Source organism: Caloenas nicobarica, chromosome 1 (genome assembly GCF_036013445.1).
Source record: "Caloenas nicobarica isolate bCalNic1 chromosome 1, bCalNic1.hap1, whole genome shotgun sequence".
NCBI classification, from domain to species: Eukaryota; Metazoa; Chordata; class Aves; order Columbiformes; family Columbidae; genus Caloenas; species Caloenas nicobarica.
Genome location: NC_088245.1, coordinates 13,722,486 through 13,737,103, shown reverse-complemented (window position 1 = coordinate 13,737,103; position 14,618 = coordinate 13,722,486). Strand labels below are relative to the sequence as shown.

The 14,618-nt window shown below is 39.3% G+C and overlaps 1 protein-coding gene across 1 annotated transcript in view; it reads left to right on the top strand.

The window, feature by feature from the left end:
- Positions 1-14,618, top strand: part of CCDC146 (coiled-coil domain containing 146) — a 78,571-nt gene that overhangs the window by 62,250 nt on the left and 1,703 nt on the right. Inside the window, exons 11-17 of the mRNA XM_065656121.1 lie at positions 688-858; positions 2,192-2,280; positions 2,396-2,560; positions 4,897-5,121; positions 5,700-5,928; positions 11,543-11,671; positions 13,148-13,285. Coding sequence (XP_065512193.1) covers positions 688-858; positions 2,192-2,280; positions 2,396-2,560; positions 4,897-5,121; positions 5,700-5,928; positions 11,543-11,671; positions 13,148-13,285 — 1,146 coding nt within the window. The remainder of the gene's footprint in view (positions 1-687; positions 859-2,191; positions 2,281-2,395; positions 2,561-4,896; positions 5,122-5,699; positions 5,929-11,542; positions 11,672-13,147; positions 13,286-14,618) is intronic.

Here is a 14,618-nt window from a genome sequence, read left to right as displayed (position 1 = left end):
TTTTTACCCTTATATCCATTTTCTTTTTGTACTGCCTTTGAATTTGTTACCATTATCAGGTGGGATACAGCTTGTCTTTGAATACATACCTGTTTGGTACCTACATGTCACTTTTTGTGTATGGGATATGTATCTAATGTGCCACGACAGTCAATAAGAACCTAGTCATGTAGTAAGTGGCACATAGGAAGTCATCAATTCACCTCCTCCTGAAGACGTTATCCTATTCTGGGTGGAGCAAATAGTTCTTTAGAGTTCATTGGCTGTATTGACTGAATCCCAAACAACTCTAAGCATCTCGATACTTTGCTCTGCTTTATACATCTAAATTTGGTCTCTGGATGTGAAAGCTCAATGTCTTCCATTGTGTAGGATGGCCATGTCAGGACCTGGCAGTAAACATATTTAAAAATTATGTGGCCACAAGGAACCATTCTGTCCAATGGGCAATAGCTGGAGGACATCCTAGGTTGAGGAACAGAAATGCTTCTAGGTGATAAAATACTTGGGCGTGTTATTATAGGGCTTGTGCACGGTGTTTCAGCTGGTATTTTAAAGAATTTTTTTTTAATCCATGTAGTCTGTATATTTATGTTTACTTTGCAGAAAAACCCAAAGTATTTCCAACTTTGAGTTTGCCAACACTGATGCATCAATGCATAAGAAATTGAATTTAATTTTTTTTAGGAAATTATATCAGATATGGATGCCCGCACATTAGAAAAATGTATTGCTGAAGAAGGCCGGCTTGTCAAAGAGCAGGAAAAATGCAGAGATGAGTTATCCAGACTTGCACATCTGACTTTGCTCAGAGTTGAAGAGAAGGAAAGGAAATGTAGGGAGGTTCAGAAAGCCCAGGTAAAAAATTATCTCATATAATTTGAAGAGTCCTCTGATGTAAAAGCAAGTATATGGAGAATTTAAATTACTAGTGAGGAGGGCCTTATGGACTGTCTTTTCCCACTTTACTCTGAAGTTCCATCACAACAGAGGAAGCTCACAATACTGTGTTGCTTTACTGGCAATTTATGGTGCAGTGCAACAGTATATTAAAATATCATGTCACAATTGAAATAGGGTATTTGAAAGGACCTTTTCTTTCAAGCCTATGGCATAAAGAGGCAGAAAAGCAGATAGACAGCCTCAGCTGAGATTCTCAGTACAAATACTTGTTTAATTTTACAAACACATGTACATCAAAACAGTACTGCTACTCATTCCAAGGAGAGGCAGCAGTTTTTATTTTCGTGACACATTTCCAGGTGTAAATTGTTATATTAATGTGAAGAAAGATGGAAGGAAAGCTTTTCCTACAGTCACAGAAATTAGGACTGGTCATTGGGTTTGCTGGCTTTATAATACCATATATGTGCTGTGATGTTCCACAGTTTATGCTAACTGCCAGGTTTGTATGTGGGAATGAACTATTTATGCTTCCACAATGGATGTCTGTATTCAAATAAATTAGATCAGCTACCCTTCTAGCGCTTTGGGCATCTTTGTCTATAAAAATGAAGTAAATAAACAAGTCAGACTTTGCATCTTCAGTAGAAATCAGTCCATAAACAGGTGAAACACAGAAAGAATACAAGGTAATGAACACACACACACACACACAGATTTGCAAGCCAACATCCACCACCTTTTTTAATACCAATTTTCTTCTCATACCCGTGGGAGGTGAGAAAAGGCCAGTCCAGGGGAGGTTAATGACACAGGCTATTAAAGACTGAACACAAGTGAAATCAAAAGGTCCAGAGACGTAACAAAATGTAAATGTACCATTCTACTCAATCATCAGTGATTGCTTAAAAGCCAGAAAAGAGTAAAAAAAAAAAATTTTATTTGAAAAGGTACCATTTCAGTGATACATATGCCAAATAATTACATAGTGATGGAACCAAGAGGCTGAACAGAAACAGTAGAACTCCAGATACAGAGGACCAAGCATTTTAAGATGCAGCATCAAATTATCTACATTAATTACAGCCATTGTAAGGGTAATATACATAAAAAACTGTTCTCTAATGTTGTTACAATAAAAGGTTTTCATTATAATTAGAATAATTTCTTAGAATAATCGTACCTTGCTGTCTTCCTCATCTAAGAGGAATAGCTGTTCTGGGTCATTTATTTGAAGATATTTCTTTGATATGTCTAAAGTGCTCACTGAATTCTATTTAAATTTCAGATACAACTCCAAAATCTTATTAAAGAAATAAAAATAAAGGATCTTGAAATAAGACAGTGTAAAAAGAGGAAAAGAAAAATCCAAAAAGAGTAAGAAAATAATAATAACAATACATTAGCTAAAAAGTGTCTTTTAAAGCAATTTTTATCCAATGTATGCATAAAAATATAATAATTATTTCTTTCACATTTATCATTTCTTCAGAGTCCAAGGATTTTCTAAAATGCATGATGTTATCCAAAGCGAAAAGAATAAATGTATAAATTTGGTGAACGCTGCTCAGCAGAAAATAAGTGAAATTAAAAACCAGACCAAATTGCTAGGAAATGAAATAGCAAACTTAAGGAATATTATTATGACCAAGGAAAGGTGAGTTTTAAGTAAGCTGAGGGTCACAATTTACCAATGTAAGATTAGAAAGAATCTCAGGAGATAATCTACTTCAACTTCAGCTATGACTGTATCGTCCTTGATAGCCCTTATCCTGATTCTGAAAACCTGATTCAAAGACATACAGCGACACCCTTACACACTCTGTTCCAACTTCTTGTTACCCTAACCCTTCACAATTACATTGAGGATCACTGCACGACACGAAGCACTTTTGAAGTCTGTTTACTCTCACGTTCCTGTCCTTCGAAGGGTTAAATTGTCATTGCATTTCCTTCATATCACAGTTGTTGCGCCTCTGCCATCTGAATTTTCGTGCTGCTTCATTCAATACAAACAACGCTCTGGTACTCATACTTGCTTATCCTTAGACAAAAAGAGGTCCAATACATATGTGATTCCACAATAGACTGGTGCATGGTACTATTCAATGAGTCACTAGCTTGTAATGCAGCTGTCTAATTATTAAATTAGAACAAACTGGGTTTCTTGGTTCAAACTCAAACTGAAGATTATTGGGTAGCGTTTATTTCAGATCAAACAAAACATGGTTTCAATTTCCAGGCAATCCTAGTCAAAATGAAAGGTTATAGTCACAACAAAGGGGATGAGGTGGACAGTGGGTGCATGTGACTCTATTTTTCCTAGACCATTATTTAGTGGTGGTGTCTTTTTACCATCTTTTTGTCATCCTAGTGATGATAGTCTGCAATACAGACAGAATAACGATGTCTCTGAAAAGCTGGGAATGTAGGAAACTAGTGAACAGTTAACTGTGTTTAAAAATAATTTGATTTTTTCCAAAAACTTTTTTTTTTGGTGCCAAAATATTGCACAACCAGGCCAAAAAATGCATTCAAGACACATTTACTCAAAGTATTTTGTGAACCTCCAAGTAGCTTGATTTCGAAGTCATGCTGGAGGCAGCTAGAAAAGAAGTGGTGCTTCAGTGATTCGAGTGTTTTATCAAGATGCACAAGCTGATGTTTTGTGCTAAAATTTTTGAGGCCTTCCCTATTAATTGCTGCTGAAAGGAGCGAGGGACAGGGCAAGGCTAAAACAGTTATATATTGTCTAGATAGCAGAAATACCTAATTATTGTAGATGACCCTACTCCAGTAAAATCCAACAGGGATTTTTGACCTCTGCAAATCTAGATTTGAAACTAGCAAGAGGTACTGAATTATCAGGAATTCTCTTGCCTATGGAAAATATTTTTAATCCCAGTAATAGACTTTAGTATCATAGTATCACTGATTTAAGTGCAACCTATACAGTCTGGAGGACAGATAGAATATCAGTCCAAATAAGACAAAGGCTTTCCAGACAATATTTAATAACACGCTCCATTTCTGCAATACTATCATGCTTGCAGCCTGAAACTGGCTTCACAGAACTTTAATTCAATTCAGCAATACCCTGTGGAACTGCAAAGGGTTATACACACAGGGAAAATGAACCAGAAAGGAGCTCCCTGCTTCGTACAGAACAATCCAGCAATGCGATGATGGAGCCCACGAGGGGAGGCAGGATATTTCATCCGCATTCTGTATTTTAACAGGATACCATGCTGCTCCTTTCACACCTCTTCTGTATGTTGATATGAATACCTCCCCAGTGTAGATAAAGTAGTGATACTTGATCATGAAGTGATAGTTACTGCAACCAAATGCAGTAATTCCGAGTTCCATGTCATAAGTAAATAAATGATCCGTGCGGCAACAAGAATCTGGATTTTAAGTGAGGGACCATCATCTAGTGGCCAGCAAGGTTGCTGGAAATAACGAGTTCTGTTCTTCATTTTTATGGGTCTGTAATGTGATTATGTCGCTAAGCTTTCGGTGTGATTTTTTTTTCTCATCTGTCAAACAGGGAAACATAATTTTCTTTCTTGTGTGTGTTGTGTTACATGGTTTTACAAACTGTGAACTTGGAGACCTTTGAATCACAACCACACATTATTTAAACATCTCTTTTTAAAGAGAAAGGCAGCATTTCTACACATTAAGAATTTGCATCACAGTTTATGCTTCTGCACTTTATCTCTTAGAGCCCCTTGGGCTACCCAGTGGAGAAGAAAAGAGCTCTAGTGCTGTTCTCCATTTATAGCATTTTTCTTGGGCCATAATCCAGTTCTCTTCAAGCTGGAAAGAGCTTGCAGAGAGAAGCTGTTCTTGCAATGCTTCTGGGAAGCAGAGTGACACAGAGGATCCTTTGTGTATTTGAGAAATTAGTTTAAGCTCTGCTTTAATTGTTGAAATTGCTTTCAAAATTGAAAGGACTAAAAACTTGCATACTTTTCTGTTATGTTAAAGAAAATTGCAGAAACAACATCTGAAGAATAAAAATAATGTAGCAATTACAAACAGTCTCAAAAATGATTGTCGCAAAATTGCACAAAGCATGCATGAGATGGAAGAAAAGAAAAAGCAACAGTCTCTGGATCTCGAGAGGCTCAACAATATGGTCACACGCATTGAAGAGGAAATGGAGCAACTACGCAAAAAATATGAAAGGGCTGTTCAGGAACAAACCGAGAGGTATACATGAAAATCAGATGTAATCTGGTGTTTAATTTTGACATGCATGAATCATCAATATTTTCCAACTTATGAGCACTCTAAATTAGCAGTACTAAAAGACTGCCTCACTACAATGTTTCACTGAACAGTCTGCTTCACTGGTGAAGATGGTCATTCTTCAGAACTATTATTAAAAAGTATGTTGGACTGGCCATTGAATGCCTTGAGAGCTTGTAGCCTCCTGCTCCGTTTGTGCTTTGTGTGCTGGTAAGGTGTAAAAATGCAGAATGTAAAGCTCCCCGATCACGTTAATTCATTCTTAAATGAATGCTGTGGAAAGCCAGAAGAGCTTTTAAAATTATATGAGAGATTAGATCAACCTTTGTAATTGCCTGTTCTCTGATTTTTACATTGTAATTATTTTTTTACCTCTTTAAAATATTGTCATGATATTAAAATAAAATTTGTGAAACCTTTGTACATTTTCCCAAATTATTACTACCTTTCAAAGCTGACAGTCATGCTCTTGAATGGAAGACACTGAATATGAGTTGAGTTGTTTTAAATTTAACCTTCTCCTTGTGGGCTTATTGCAGTGGTCTTCTGCTCAGAGATCGAGAAGAAGAACTGTGCATTTTATATGAAAAAATAAACATGCAAGAAATGTTGTGTAGAAATGGAGATATTGAGATACAAGTTCTGGATGAAAAGATCAGATTTCTGAAGCTGAAGGTAGCTGAGAAAAAGAGACAGATTAAATTGTGGCTCAAAGCGCTCCCAATGAAGAAGGACCTGGATGCACATGTGGTGGTACTTCAGATACAGGTTGGTGGGAAAGCAAGCCCTTTTTTGCTTGTATTATTCTGTATTTTAAAACTTCAGTAATACACCTGTTCAGTAGTACACCTGTCTAGCAAAGCACTGATGCATGTTTGTAACTTCAGATACGTGAATTTCTACGGTTTTGTGTAACTGGCTGGTACACTTTGTCATGCACATGCCAAACGCTTCCTGGGTATGGAATCCCAGCTCAGCCTCCCCATCGCCTGAAATGTCAGTCTGACTAAGCTGGAGAATGGGAGTCATGGGGAAAAAATGGGAATGTAGATAAAATTTGTTAAAACTGTATTGAAGGGGGTAGGTGGACGGGTGGGAGATATACTTAGCTCTTCAAATTTCTAAAATAATAACTCAATTCACACTTGACCCTGAGCCTACTCTGGAAACTCTGCTGCCTACAATGAGATAATCCACATATATTTTCTTCTACACAAAAACAGTGTAAGTTTTAGTTCTAGTTACACCATGACATTAAACAGCTAACAAACTGCAGTGTTCATCATTGTTTGGGACATTCTTTCCTCGCTTTCTGAAATGGCTCATTTACTTCTGACCTTATCTCCAGATGGTAATTTTTTCCATACATATTATGTTAGTGTCTGCACAGAATCATAAGTTAGGGTGTACCATTGCCATTTGCAATTGCATCGATGGGAGCTCTGACTCACTGACAACTAGTGCTTGCACTTTTCTGTTACTTCTGGTCTTTTAAAGAAATTGTACGCTTACGCAAATTGTACCCCGAAGAACTTCACAGTGCCATTACAGATTTAAAAGATGAACAGAGGGAGTATAAAAAAAAGATGATAGACTAAATAAAAAATAAATTTTAAAAAATATATTTTCACATAAGATTTAGAATTGAGACTGAGAGTCACTGAGTCAAATACAGTAATAAAATGCAGAAGATTTATGTGAACTCACAAAGTCAATCATGAAACTTTGATGTTTCTGTTCTGCATTCCTAAAACTTTCTTCTTTGTGATGATGGTTCATGTGAAGCCTGAAGTCACCATTAAAGGGAGGGCATTGTTACAGGTGCTTTAAATCTTTTTGCAGTATTGACATAAAATTAAAAAGTAGGAAAATACAGAGTGGTACAATATTACATGTGGAGTAGTCTTAATAAATGTTTCCAAGGCAGAGATTTTCCAGTAAAAAATGTCAAATAAACAGTTATCAGCCTTTAAAATGTAACTAGATACTGTGGTTACTAAATATTACATAGTTCGAACTGGCCCTTAACCCATTCATCTCCTTATGCTCAACCATTCCAGCATTAATACCCTTCCTCCCATGGCCAGGAACCATTATTTCTAGCGAGAAACATTTTGGCTTTTTCTCTAGGATTTAAACAAAAGCCATGAACCTGAGTCTGAATCCTGGTGTTGGTTGCCGAATTCAGAAGCTAACTCCTGTACCGATTACAGATTTGGCCCCATGTTGGAATCTGACCCAACACCTGTTCAGTTATGATGTGCAAAGGATCTTGCGAGAATGTTCATTTGCACAAGACTTTGACTTGATGTGGTGAATACAGAACTCAGTCACTTGTGTTGTCTATGAAACCACCCCTGACACCACGCTGAAATCTGAGGGGGTGGTGATGGGAGCTCCCTTTCAACTACCATTTGTCTGTCTTTCAATTTAGATAATTATAAACATCCAAAGGGAGGAGCGGTGCACTACAGGACTATGAAACCCTCTTTTCTATCAGAGGCCCTTAGACTTCCTGTAATGGAGACTGTAAATCTCATTCCTAAGCCTCCTCTTAGTTTTCATTACTTCATTCTGTCGTGATCTTGTGTAGGAGCCTGCACACATGACCTTAACTTTGTGTTAGAAGCCCGCAGAACAAATTATTCACAGAAGTGAAGCAGAGCTCTTTCTTAATGGAAAGAGTTGGGTGTCTTTGCCTCCAGAGGGAGATGCTGATAACCCTACTTAGGGGAGCGCAATATTCCTCTTGGAATTCTCAAGGCACCTGCCTCTCCCCATCACCTAGACAGGAAACTTTGAATCGCGTAAGAAGGATGCTTCAAAAGGCTCCTACATTTGAAATCTAGTTTAGACCCTTTGAATTAGGCAGGCTGTGTCCTGTACCTGTACCTCTACTTCTTAAAATTTTATTCTTCCTTTTTTTCCTACCCTTCCTGTCTCCTTAGGTCTTGGGTATTTTTCAGACTTGGCCATCTTATTCTTATCTGTACTATTTTATCCCTCTCCTGCTTTCTACAACCTACCAGTTACCCCAGAACTTTTTTACTTTTTCACCCTTCGCAGGTGAATTAAACTTTCTAGTATTGAATGCTGAATGGTTTTCCAACAACAGATACCCATCACTGGTAAAATTTGAAATGCATAGAGAGAACTCTAAAAGGAAAACAAGATCCAGTCTCACAAAATAGAAAAAGTTTCAGTATTTGTTGTTTGTTTGTATTTGACTGAGATCTTTTGACTTTTGTAGAGACACTGAATCTAAGTCTCACATATTCTCAATAGATGCTTTAATCACCACTAAATTAGCTGTTTCTGAGGTGGGATATCTATTTCTGTTAGACGTATACCCCTTGGAAGAACAGATGGATGAATAAATCCATTGTATTCAATAGACTGTGGAAACTGACCCCATATCTCGGTGGCCGTGGCAGCCTTTGAGAAGGGGAAAAATCACAGCTCAGGGCTGGGTGTCAGTTCAGGAAGAACAAAAATGTCACCTGGGTCTCCTGTACTCCCTTTATCTGACACAAAAAATACCTGGTGCGATCCTAAGGTGGCTTTCCCTGGGCATAAAACTATGTAACTTTTAATTGGGATTGCACATCAAGGGACTGTTCCCGCTGACTGAAATGACCCGTGAAAACTAATCTGCCTTCATGCATCACTGAGAAATACTTGGCATTAGTTATTAATTAGTCCAACACTTAGACCTGCTGAGCTGTCAAGACACTGTAGATGAGCTTAACCTCATTCTTACTCATTTTATATTTTCATCAACACCCCATTTCCTTAGCTTGTTTATGAGAATGTCGTATGAAAAAATATCAAAGCCATGTAAAAATTAGGATCTATGATTCCTACTGTTTGTCATCCACACACCTGTTAAATTATCATAGTAAGAAACTGGTCTGGTTTGGCATGATTCAACACACCTGTGTTGGCTATTATCTCAACCCTTCTTTTCTAGCTACCTAGAGAGAAAGCTTAATAATTTCTTTCAGATTTATTCTTCAGAAACTGAAGATTGTCCCATAGCTCTTTTTCCCCCCATCTTTAAAAATAATTGTAATATTTGCCCTTTTCCAGTGGTCTGTGTACCTCGCCTACCTTCTCTGAAATTTCCAAAATAAGCACCAGATCTCCACTTTTTCAGACCAGTCCCTTTATCTCGATATGTGTTCCCTCTCATCTCTTCATTCTTCAACAATTCCTCGTGACTGATTACAGTCAAACGTAGAAAAGCCTCCCTTGCAGAGCCTTTTCCTATTCCCTGTATCACATCCACTCCAAGAAAGAACTTTTTTTGGTTTTAAGACTAGAATCTCTTGGAACTCAGGTAAAGTCTTGTCCAAGGAAAACACTACACATGAAGGGAAAATAAAGAAAAATGCCTATTGTCACATGATTTAGCAGACACAGAACAGTGTGGTTATTTATAAATGTGCTTTGTTTTCCATATTTTTGGATTAGCCTGCCTCTAATCATTCTCAATTCATATTGCATTTAGAGTAAATGTAGTATTTAAGATCAAGACGCAACTTTTTATGGATTTTTTTTTTCTGGTTTGGACAATGTTTTCGCTACATTAGTCCTTCTTCTCTAAATTATCTATTCAATCTTTCAAAATTTGGCTTGGTGAGCTGTCCCTAATCTCATTAAGGTACCTCTGCCTCCAATGAGGCATTTTCAACTGAGCCAGTGGTTGAGAAATTTGGCCCAGACAGCAAACACCCCTGGAAGCAGAAAACATATCTGCATCCTGTTGTTTGTCCTGGTCCTCCTCTTACGTTCTTCCGCTCTGTGTATTATTGGCCTTGAGTTTTAGTTTACAACTGAAATAAATCTTTCAGTACCTAGTTTTGCACTGAATGGTGTTCACTTTAAACTGAATCATGATTTGACAAGGAAATTGTTCATTACAATTATTTAAGGTTTTTACTTTGCCTGGTCTCAAAGCGTGAAAGAAAGAGATGCATGACCATGTTTTTACCAGAAAACAGGTGTTTAAGACAAGTGTTCTGGTAATGCTCTGTAATCACTTGAGAAGATCTGTTAGTCTTCCCTTTTTCAGTTAAACGTGACTAGTTAACTTCCAGTGAAAAAACCCCATCCCCGTAGCAGTATCTAAACATTTACTTTGTTTGCTGACTTCTCATGACTTTGAGAGCCAGTGACCACTTATTTCCTTAATAGTATCACCTGCAATTGATGGTCAGCATTTAGAGCAACTTACTTGAGTAGCGTTACGTTAGAGCTAACAGATCAAGGTTGGAGGGGCAATGCGCTGACAGATGGCCAGGTGCGTATCAATGCACGAAATCCCACCATGTCAGTCTTGCAAGTCCGAACACGAAGAAATGGTCCCTGTCACTCCTTCTGCGAGTATTCGTGCAGAGCATGGATGTCCATGCAGTGTGTTCTGGGAAGCGTTATTCCATGGGAAGTCCTCGCATCGGAAAGGTCAGGGAACACCTGCCTCTCTGGGTCCCGGGAGTGCCACATTGCTCAGTGTCACCACTGAGTCACTTCAGGACATGTGCCTGGGAGCTTTAACATGGAAAACTTGGATGCCTATAGGGATGAGACCTTCAGTGCTAGCCAGCAGGGAAGCAGGACTTTCAGATCTAACTTGCAACCAAACTGTGAGGCACCTGTATCCTTCCTATATCCTTGAATGGATCCTGTGGGTCAAACAGAAGACTGTAGGGAATAAAGGAAGAACCCCCACCTCAAACAGCTGGCGTAGAGGACATGACACAGCCTGAGGACAGAGCAGCAGGTCGACTCAGTCTCCGGCAGACAGCAGCGTTTGCTTCCACTCTGCAACTGTCACACCTTCCCATCCAGGGCTCTTGTCGCGGTACCTGGTGGCTCGTAGAAAAAGCCTCTTCTGTGTGGCTGAATTATTTATACACAATTTCAGGTTGTTGTGTTGCACATGGAAAAGGAATGAAGGGAAGAAGTGTTCAAGACATTTAAACCATTAATAAGATGAAGCTGAGTTACATCTGTGCATTATAGGGAAGACCTTGGACACAATCCACTGTTTTTCAAATTCCCATTCATTAGCAACAGGACAGGACAATGACGCACTTGATCTCTGGTTTCACAAGGAAACATTTCCCAGTGTCCAACCACTATTGTTTTGCTTAGTCCTACACTGCCCAGGCATCCCACACCTTTCCCAGCAAGGCTGGGTCTTGCTTCCAAGCCCAGCTGTTGGCAGTGCAGCCCCCACCAGTACAGCCAGGGTGCTTTAGTGCGGTTCTCCTGGTGCAAACTGGGGACACTGAGACCTTCCATCTCTGGTCATTTAGTAGTCACGGAGCTTTTGGCTTTTCGTCTGAAAAAATAACTGTTGTGGCTTTTTGTTTCCTAGTATTCCCAGTGCAAGGACAGGATCAAACAGATGGAGGCGACCTTTACTGATCCCATGAATGAGACTAGAAAGCGAGACTTGGGAGGGACAGACCTGTCTCCACCTGAGCTGCTAAAAAAGATTGAGCAGGTAACATCACTTTTCAGGTCACCAAGCTCTCAAGTCGATTGACCCCTTTTAGAAAAAGAAAATAGTATCTTTTATTTTTAAAATAAACTGGCTAATGAGAGTTCCAGCTCAGCATCTGCTTTCCAGGAAAACTGGACGTGGGACATTTTGACTTCTTCCAGCAGAGGCTGGAGAACAGGAGCAGAACATGGGCTCTGTGTGGTGCCCCTGGCTCCGCAGCATCCTCTGCAAGCTGGTCTCATCACATCATTCGCACCGCACTGCAGACCCTCCTGCTTCACTATGGGAAGGCACAGAAAAGGCACCAGAGGAAAATAAATGCAGAATAATAAACTGCTAATAAATGAAGTTGTCGCTCTTGTGCAAGTGGCCCTCAGTTGTCCCATCACACCACGCAGGCTGTGAACGGGGACAGACCCACTGCCCTCTAACAAAGGCTGCATACGTGACACAGGATTAAATGTCCTCCTCAGGCTTTGGCTTTTCTGCTCTGGTTCCAAACCCAACAAGGAGTCCCAGGACAGACAGACCTTGGTGGAAGTGACTGCCAGGCGAGGCTGCAAAATGCAGTGAAACTCAAGGTCCAATTTCAGGGCATATGTGTTGCATATGGGGGAAAGGCAAAGGAACAGAATGAGCAATCATGGTATTTTCTTATATACGTTGTCTGTTTCATTCATAGGGGCACAAAGCTCCCCCACTGTATTTAGTGCTCGAGGGAGATTCACACAGAGCTGTGAAAGTATTAAAGTACTAGTGACCTCAGAGCAGTGCACACCTCAGTCCTCCTTTTGCAATCCAGTTTGTAATGATTTACCATGAACAATTCCCAGTAGCTTCTTGAATTAGTTGAGTTTTTTGCTTTACTTTCATCTATTCCTGGACAGGAAGGAATCTCCACAGAGCCAAGCAGGGGCTGAGTTTCTCCCCAGCCCACACAGCAAATAGCCACATTTCTGGGAGTTGTGAGATAAGTTTATATGATTTCTTTCAATCTCCTTGTGTTTTTACACTGCTTTTAGTTGCACTGTACTTTTTTTAAAGTCTTTCGAGCCCATACTTACTTTTCTTTTTAGCAGTAGGAGGAAAAAGGTATTTAAAGCAAGAGCTGAAACCTTCTCATTATGGCCTGACTCAAGGAGGCAGAAGATTAAAAAAAAAAACAAAATCAAAACAAAACTGGAAAAAACCCCATTGCTTTAAAGAAAAATCACAGCAAGGCAGTAATAATGGTGGTGTAATCCTCTGCCACCCAAAAGGGCCTGGTCTGGTATGAAAGAAGTGTACAATTGACAGCAACTTTGGCTTGATACTTGGCAGAGAGGGTGAAAAATTTAAGAAAACTGATGGCGAAGTGCTTATCTATGGCTGTTCACCAGTATTATTTCAGCAGCTCTTAAAGCCATTGCAGCAACACCTTGCGTTGCACCTTCCCCTGCCGTTTACTTACACCCTATGTACTCCTTCTCGCTGCAGCTAGAGGTGGAGCTGGTGCAAAAGGAGGAGAAGTTGCTGGAGATTGATCTTCTCAACGAGCAGGTTTCGCAGCTGACGGACAGAATCCGTGCCATGGCAAAGAGTGGGAAGCAGGACATGCTGCTGTTAGCTCAAACGGTAAGGAGGGCATCGCCCGCCCTGCTTGCTGCCTGCACAAAATGAACTAATATCTGGGCAAGAGGTAAGATGACTCACTTGCAAATTGCAAAACTAGTGGCTGGAAATATTGATAGGCAAGTCATGTGTTAGTCTCCAGAAATTATAGACGTTTAGTAATAATGGAAATCGAGACACAGCAAGAGCATTAGGTGAGTGTACTTTCTTTTTTGAAAGAAAGTTGCATCATGAGTAGTACCTTTCACCAAAACACAGGATTAGTTATTTCTTAGGTTAAGGATTTAGAAACTTGGGAGAATCCTCCTTTTGCATGTGTTTGCCCCTTTCACAACAAACTTGTCATAGATAAAAAGAAATAGGGAAAAGCCAGGTATTTTCTATATCCCTCCAAAATAGAAAAAGATAAACTCTGTATCTGGCCCAAAGATTCTTTGTTATTTAGGTAGGGAGAACGACACAGGAAAGAAATATTTTCAGTACAGTTACTTTTATATAATTATAGCTGTTTCCTTTTAACTACCAGTAATATTGTTTGAGGAAGAGCAAAAATCCTCTCACCCCCCACCTCCTTAATGAAAAAGCTCGAAATAGAGCAGAGCTCAACGAAAGACAGGAAAAAATGCAAAGTAATTAATGTAAAACAAGGCCAGGGCTTATTTTTCTTAGGTGTTAGGTTTGGCACTCTGAAAGGCTTAAAGCAAAACACATCTTTTACTGTAAATCTTTAATTTTCCACAGACAAAAATAATATGGCTATTATTGGAGTCTGTGAAATCATGGCTGTGGGCTAATAAACTACTGTAAAATGGCAGCATGTCAAAAGTTACATTTGATTGCTCTGACACTCCCACTTCCCTGTTAGTAACTTAAAAAAAAAAAATAATTGAGTTTTGTCAGGTTTTTTGTTTAAATAATCTCCAGTCAGACACAGGGATTCCTGTCCCTTTCCTCTTCTGATCACCCCACCCCACCAAGGACAACTTCACAACCCGCAGTCCTGCTGCATCCACATTATCACTCAATTATCTTGTAAGGATCAGGCTTATTACACCGTTATTACACAGTTAATTGTGCACCAGGTCAATGAGAATTGGGATACAGGCCTTTGAAGTTTTGCTATTCAGCTGAAAAGGGTGGGAGGTAATTACGAACTTGCTTTTCTGTATCTTGGATTGTAGTAAACATGACTTCTTACGCCACCAGTTTCTGTGGATCTAAGTGCACTCAGAAACATACATCCTGTTTCATTACAGCATTTTCCAGTACGGAACTATTTTTTAAAACCAGGCTAAGCTGGACTTGTTTTCATGTACCTAAGACTTACCTAAGTGTG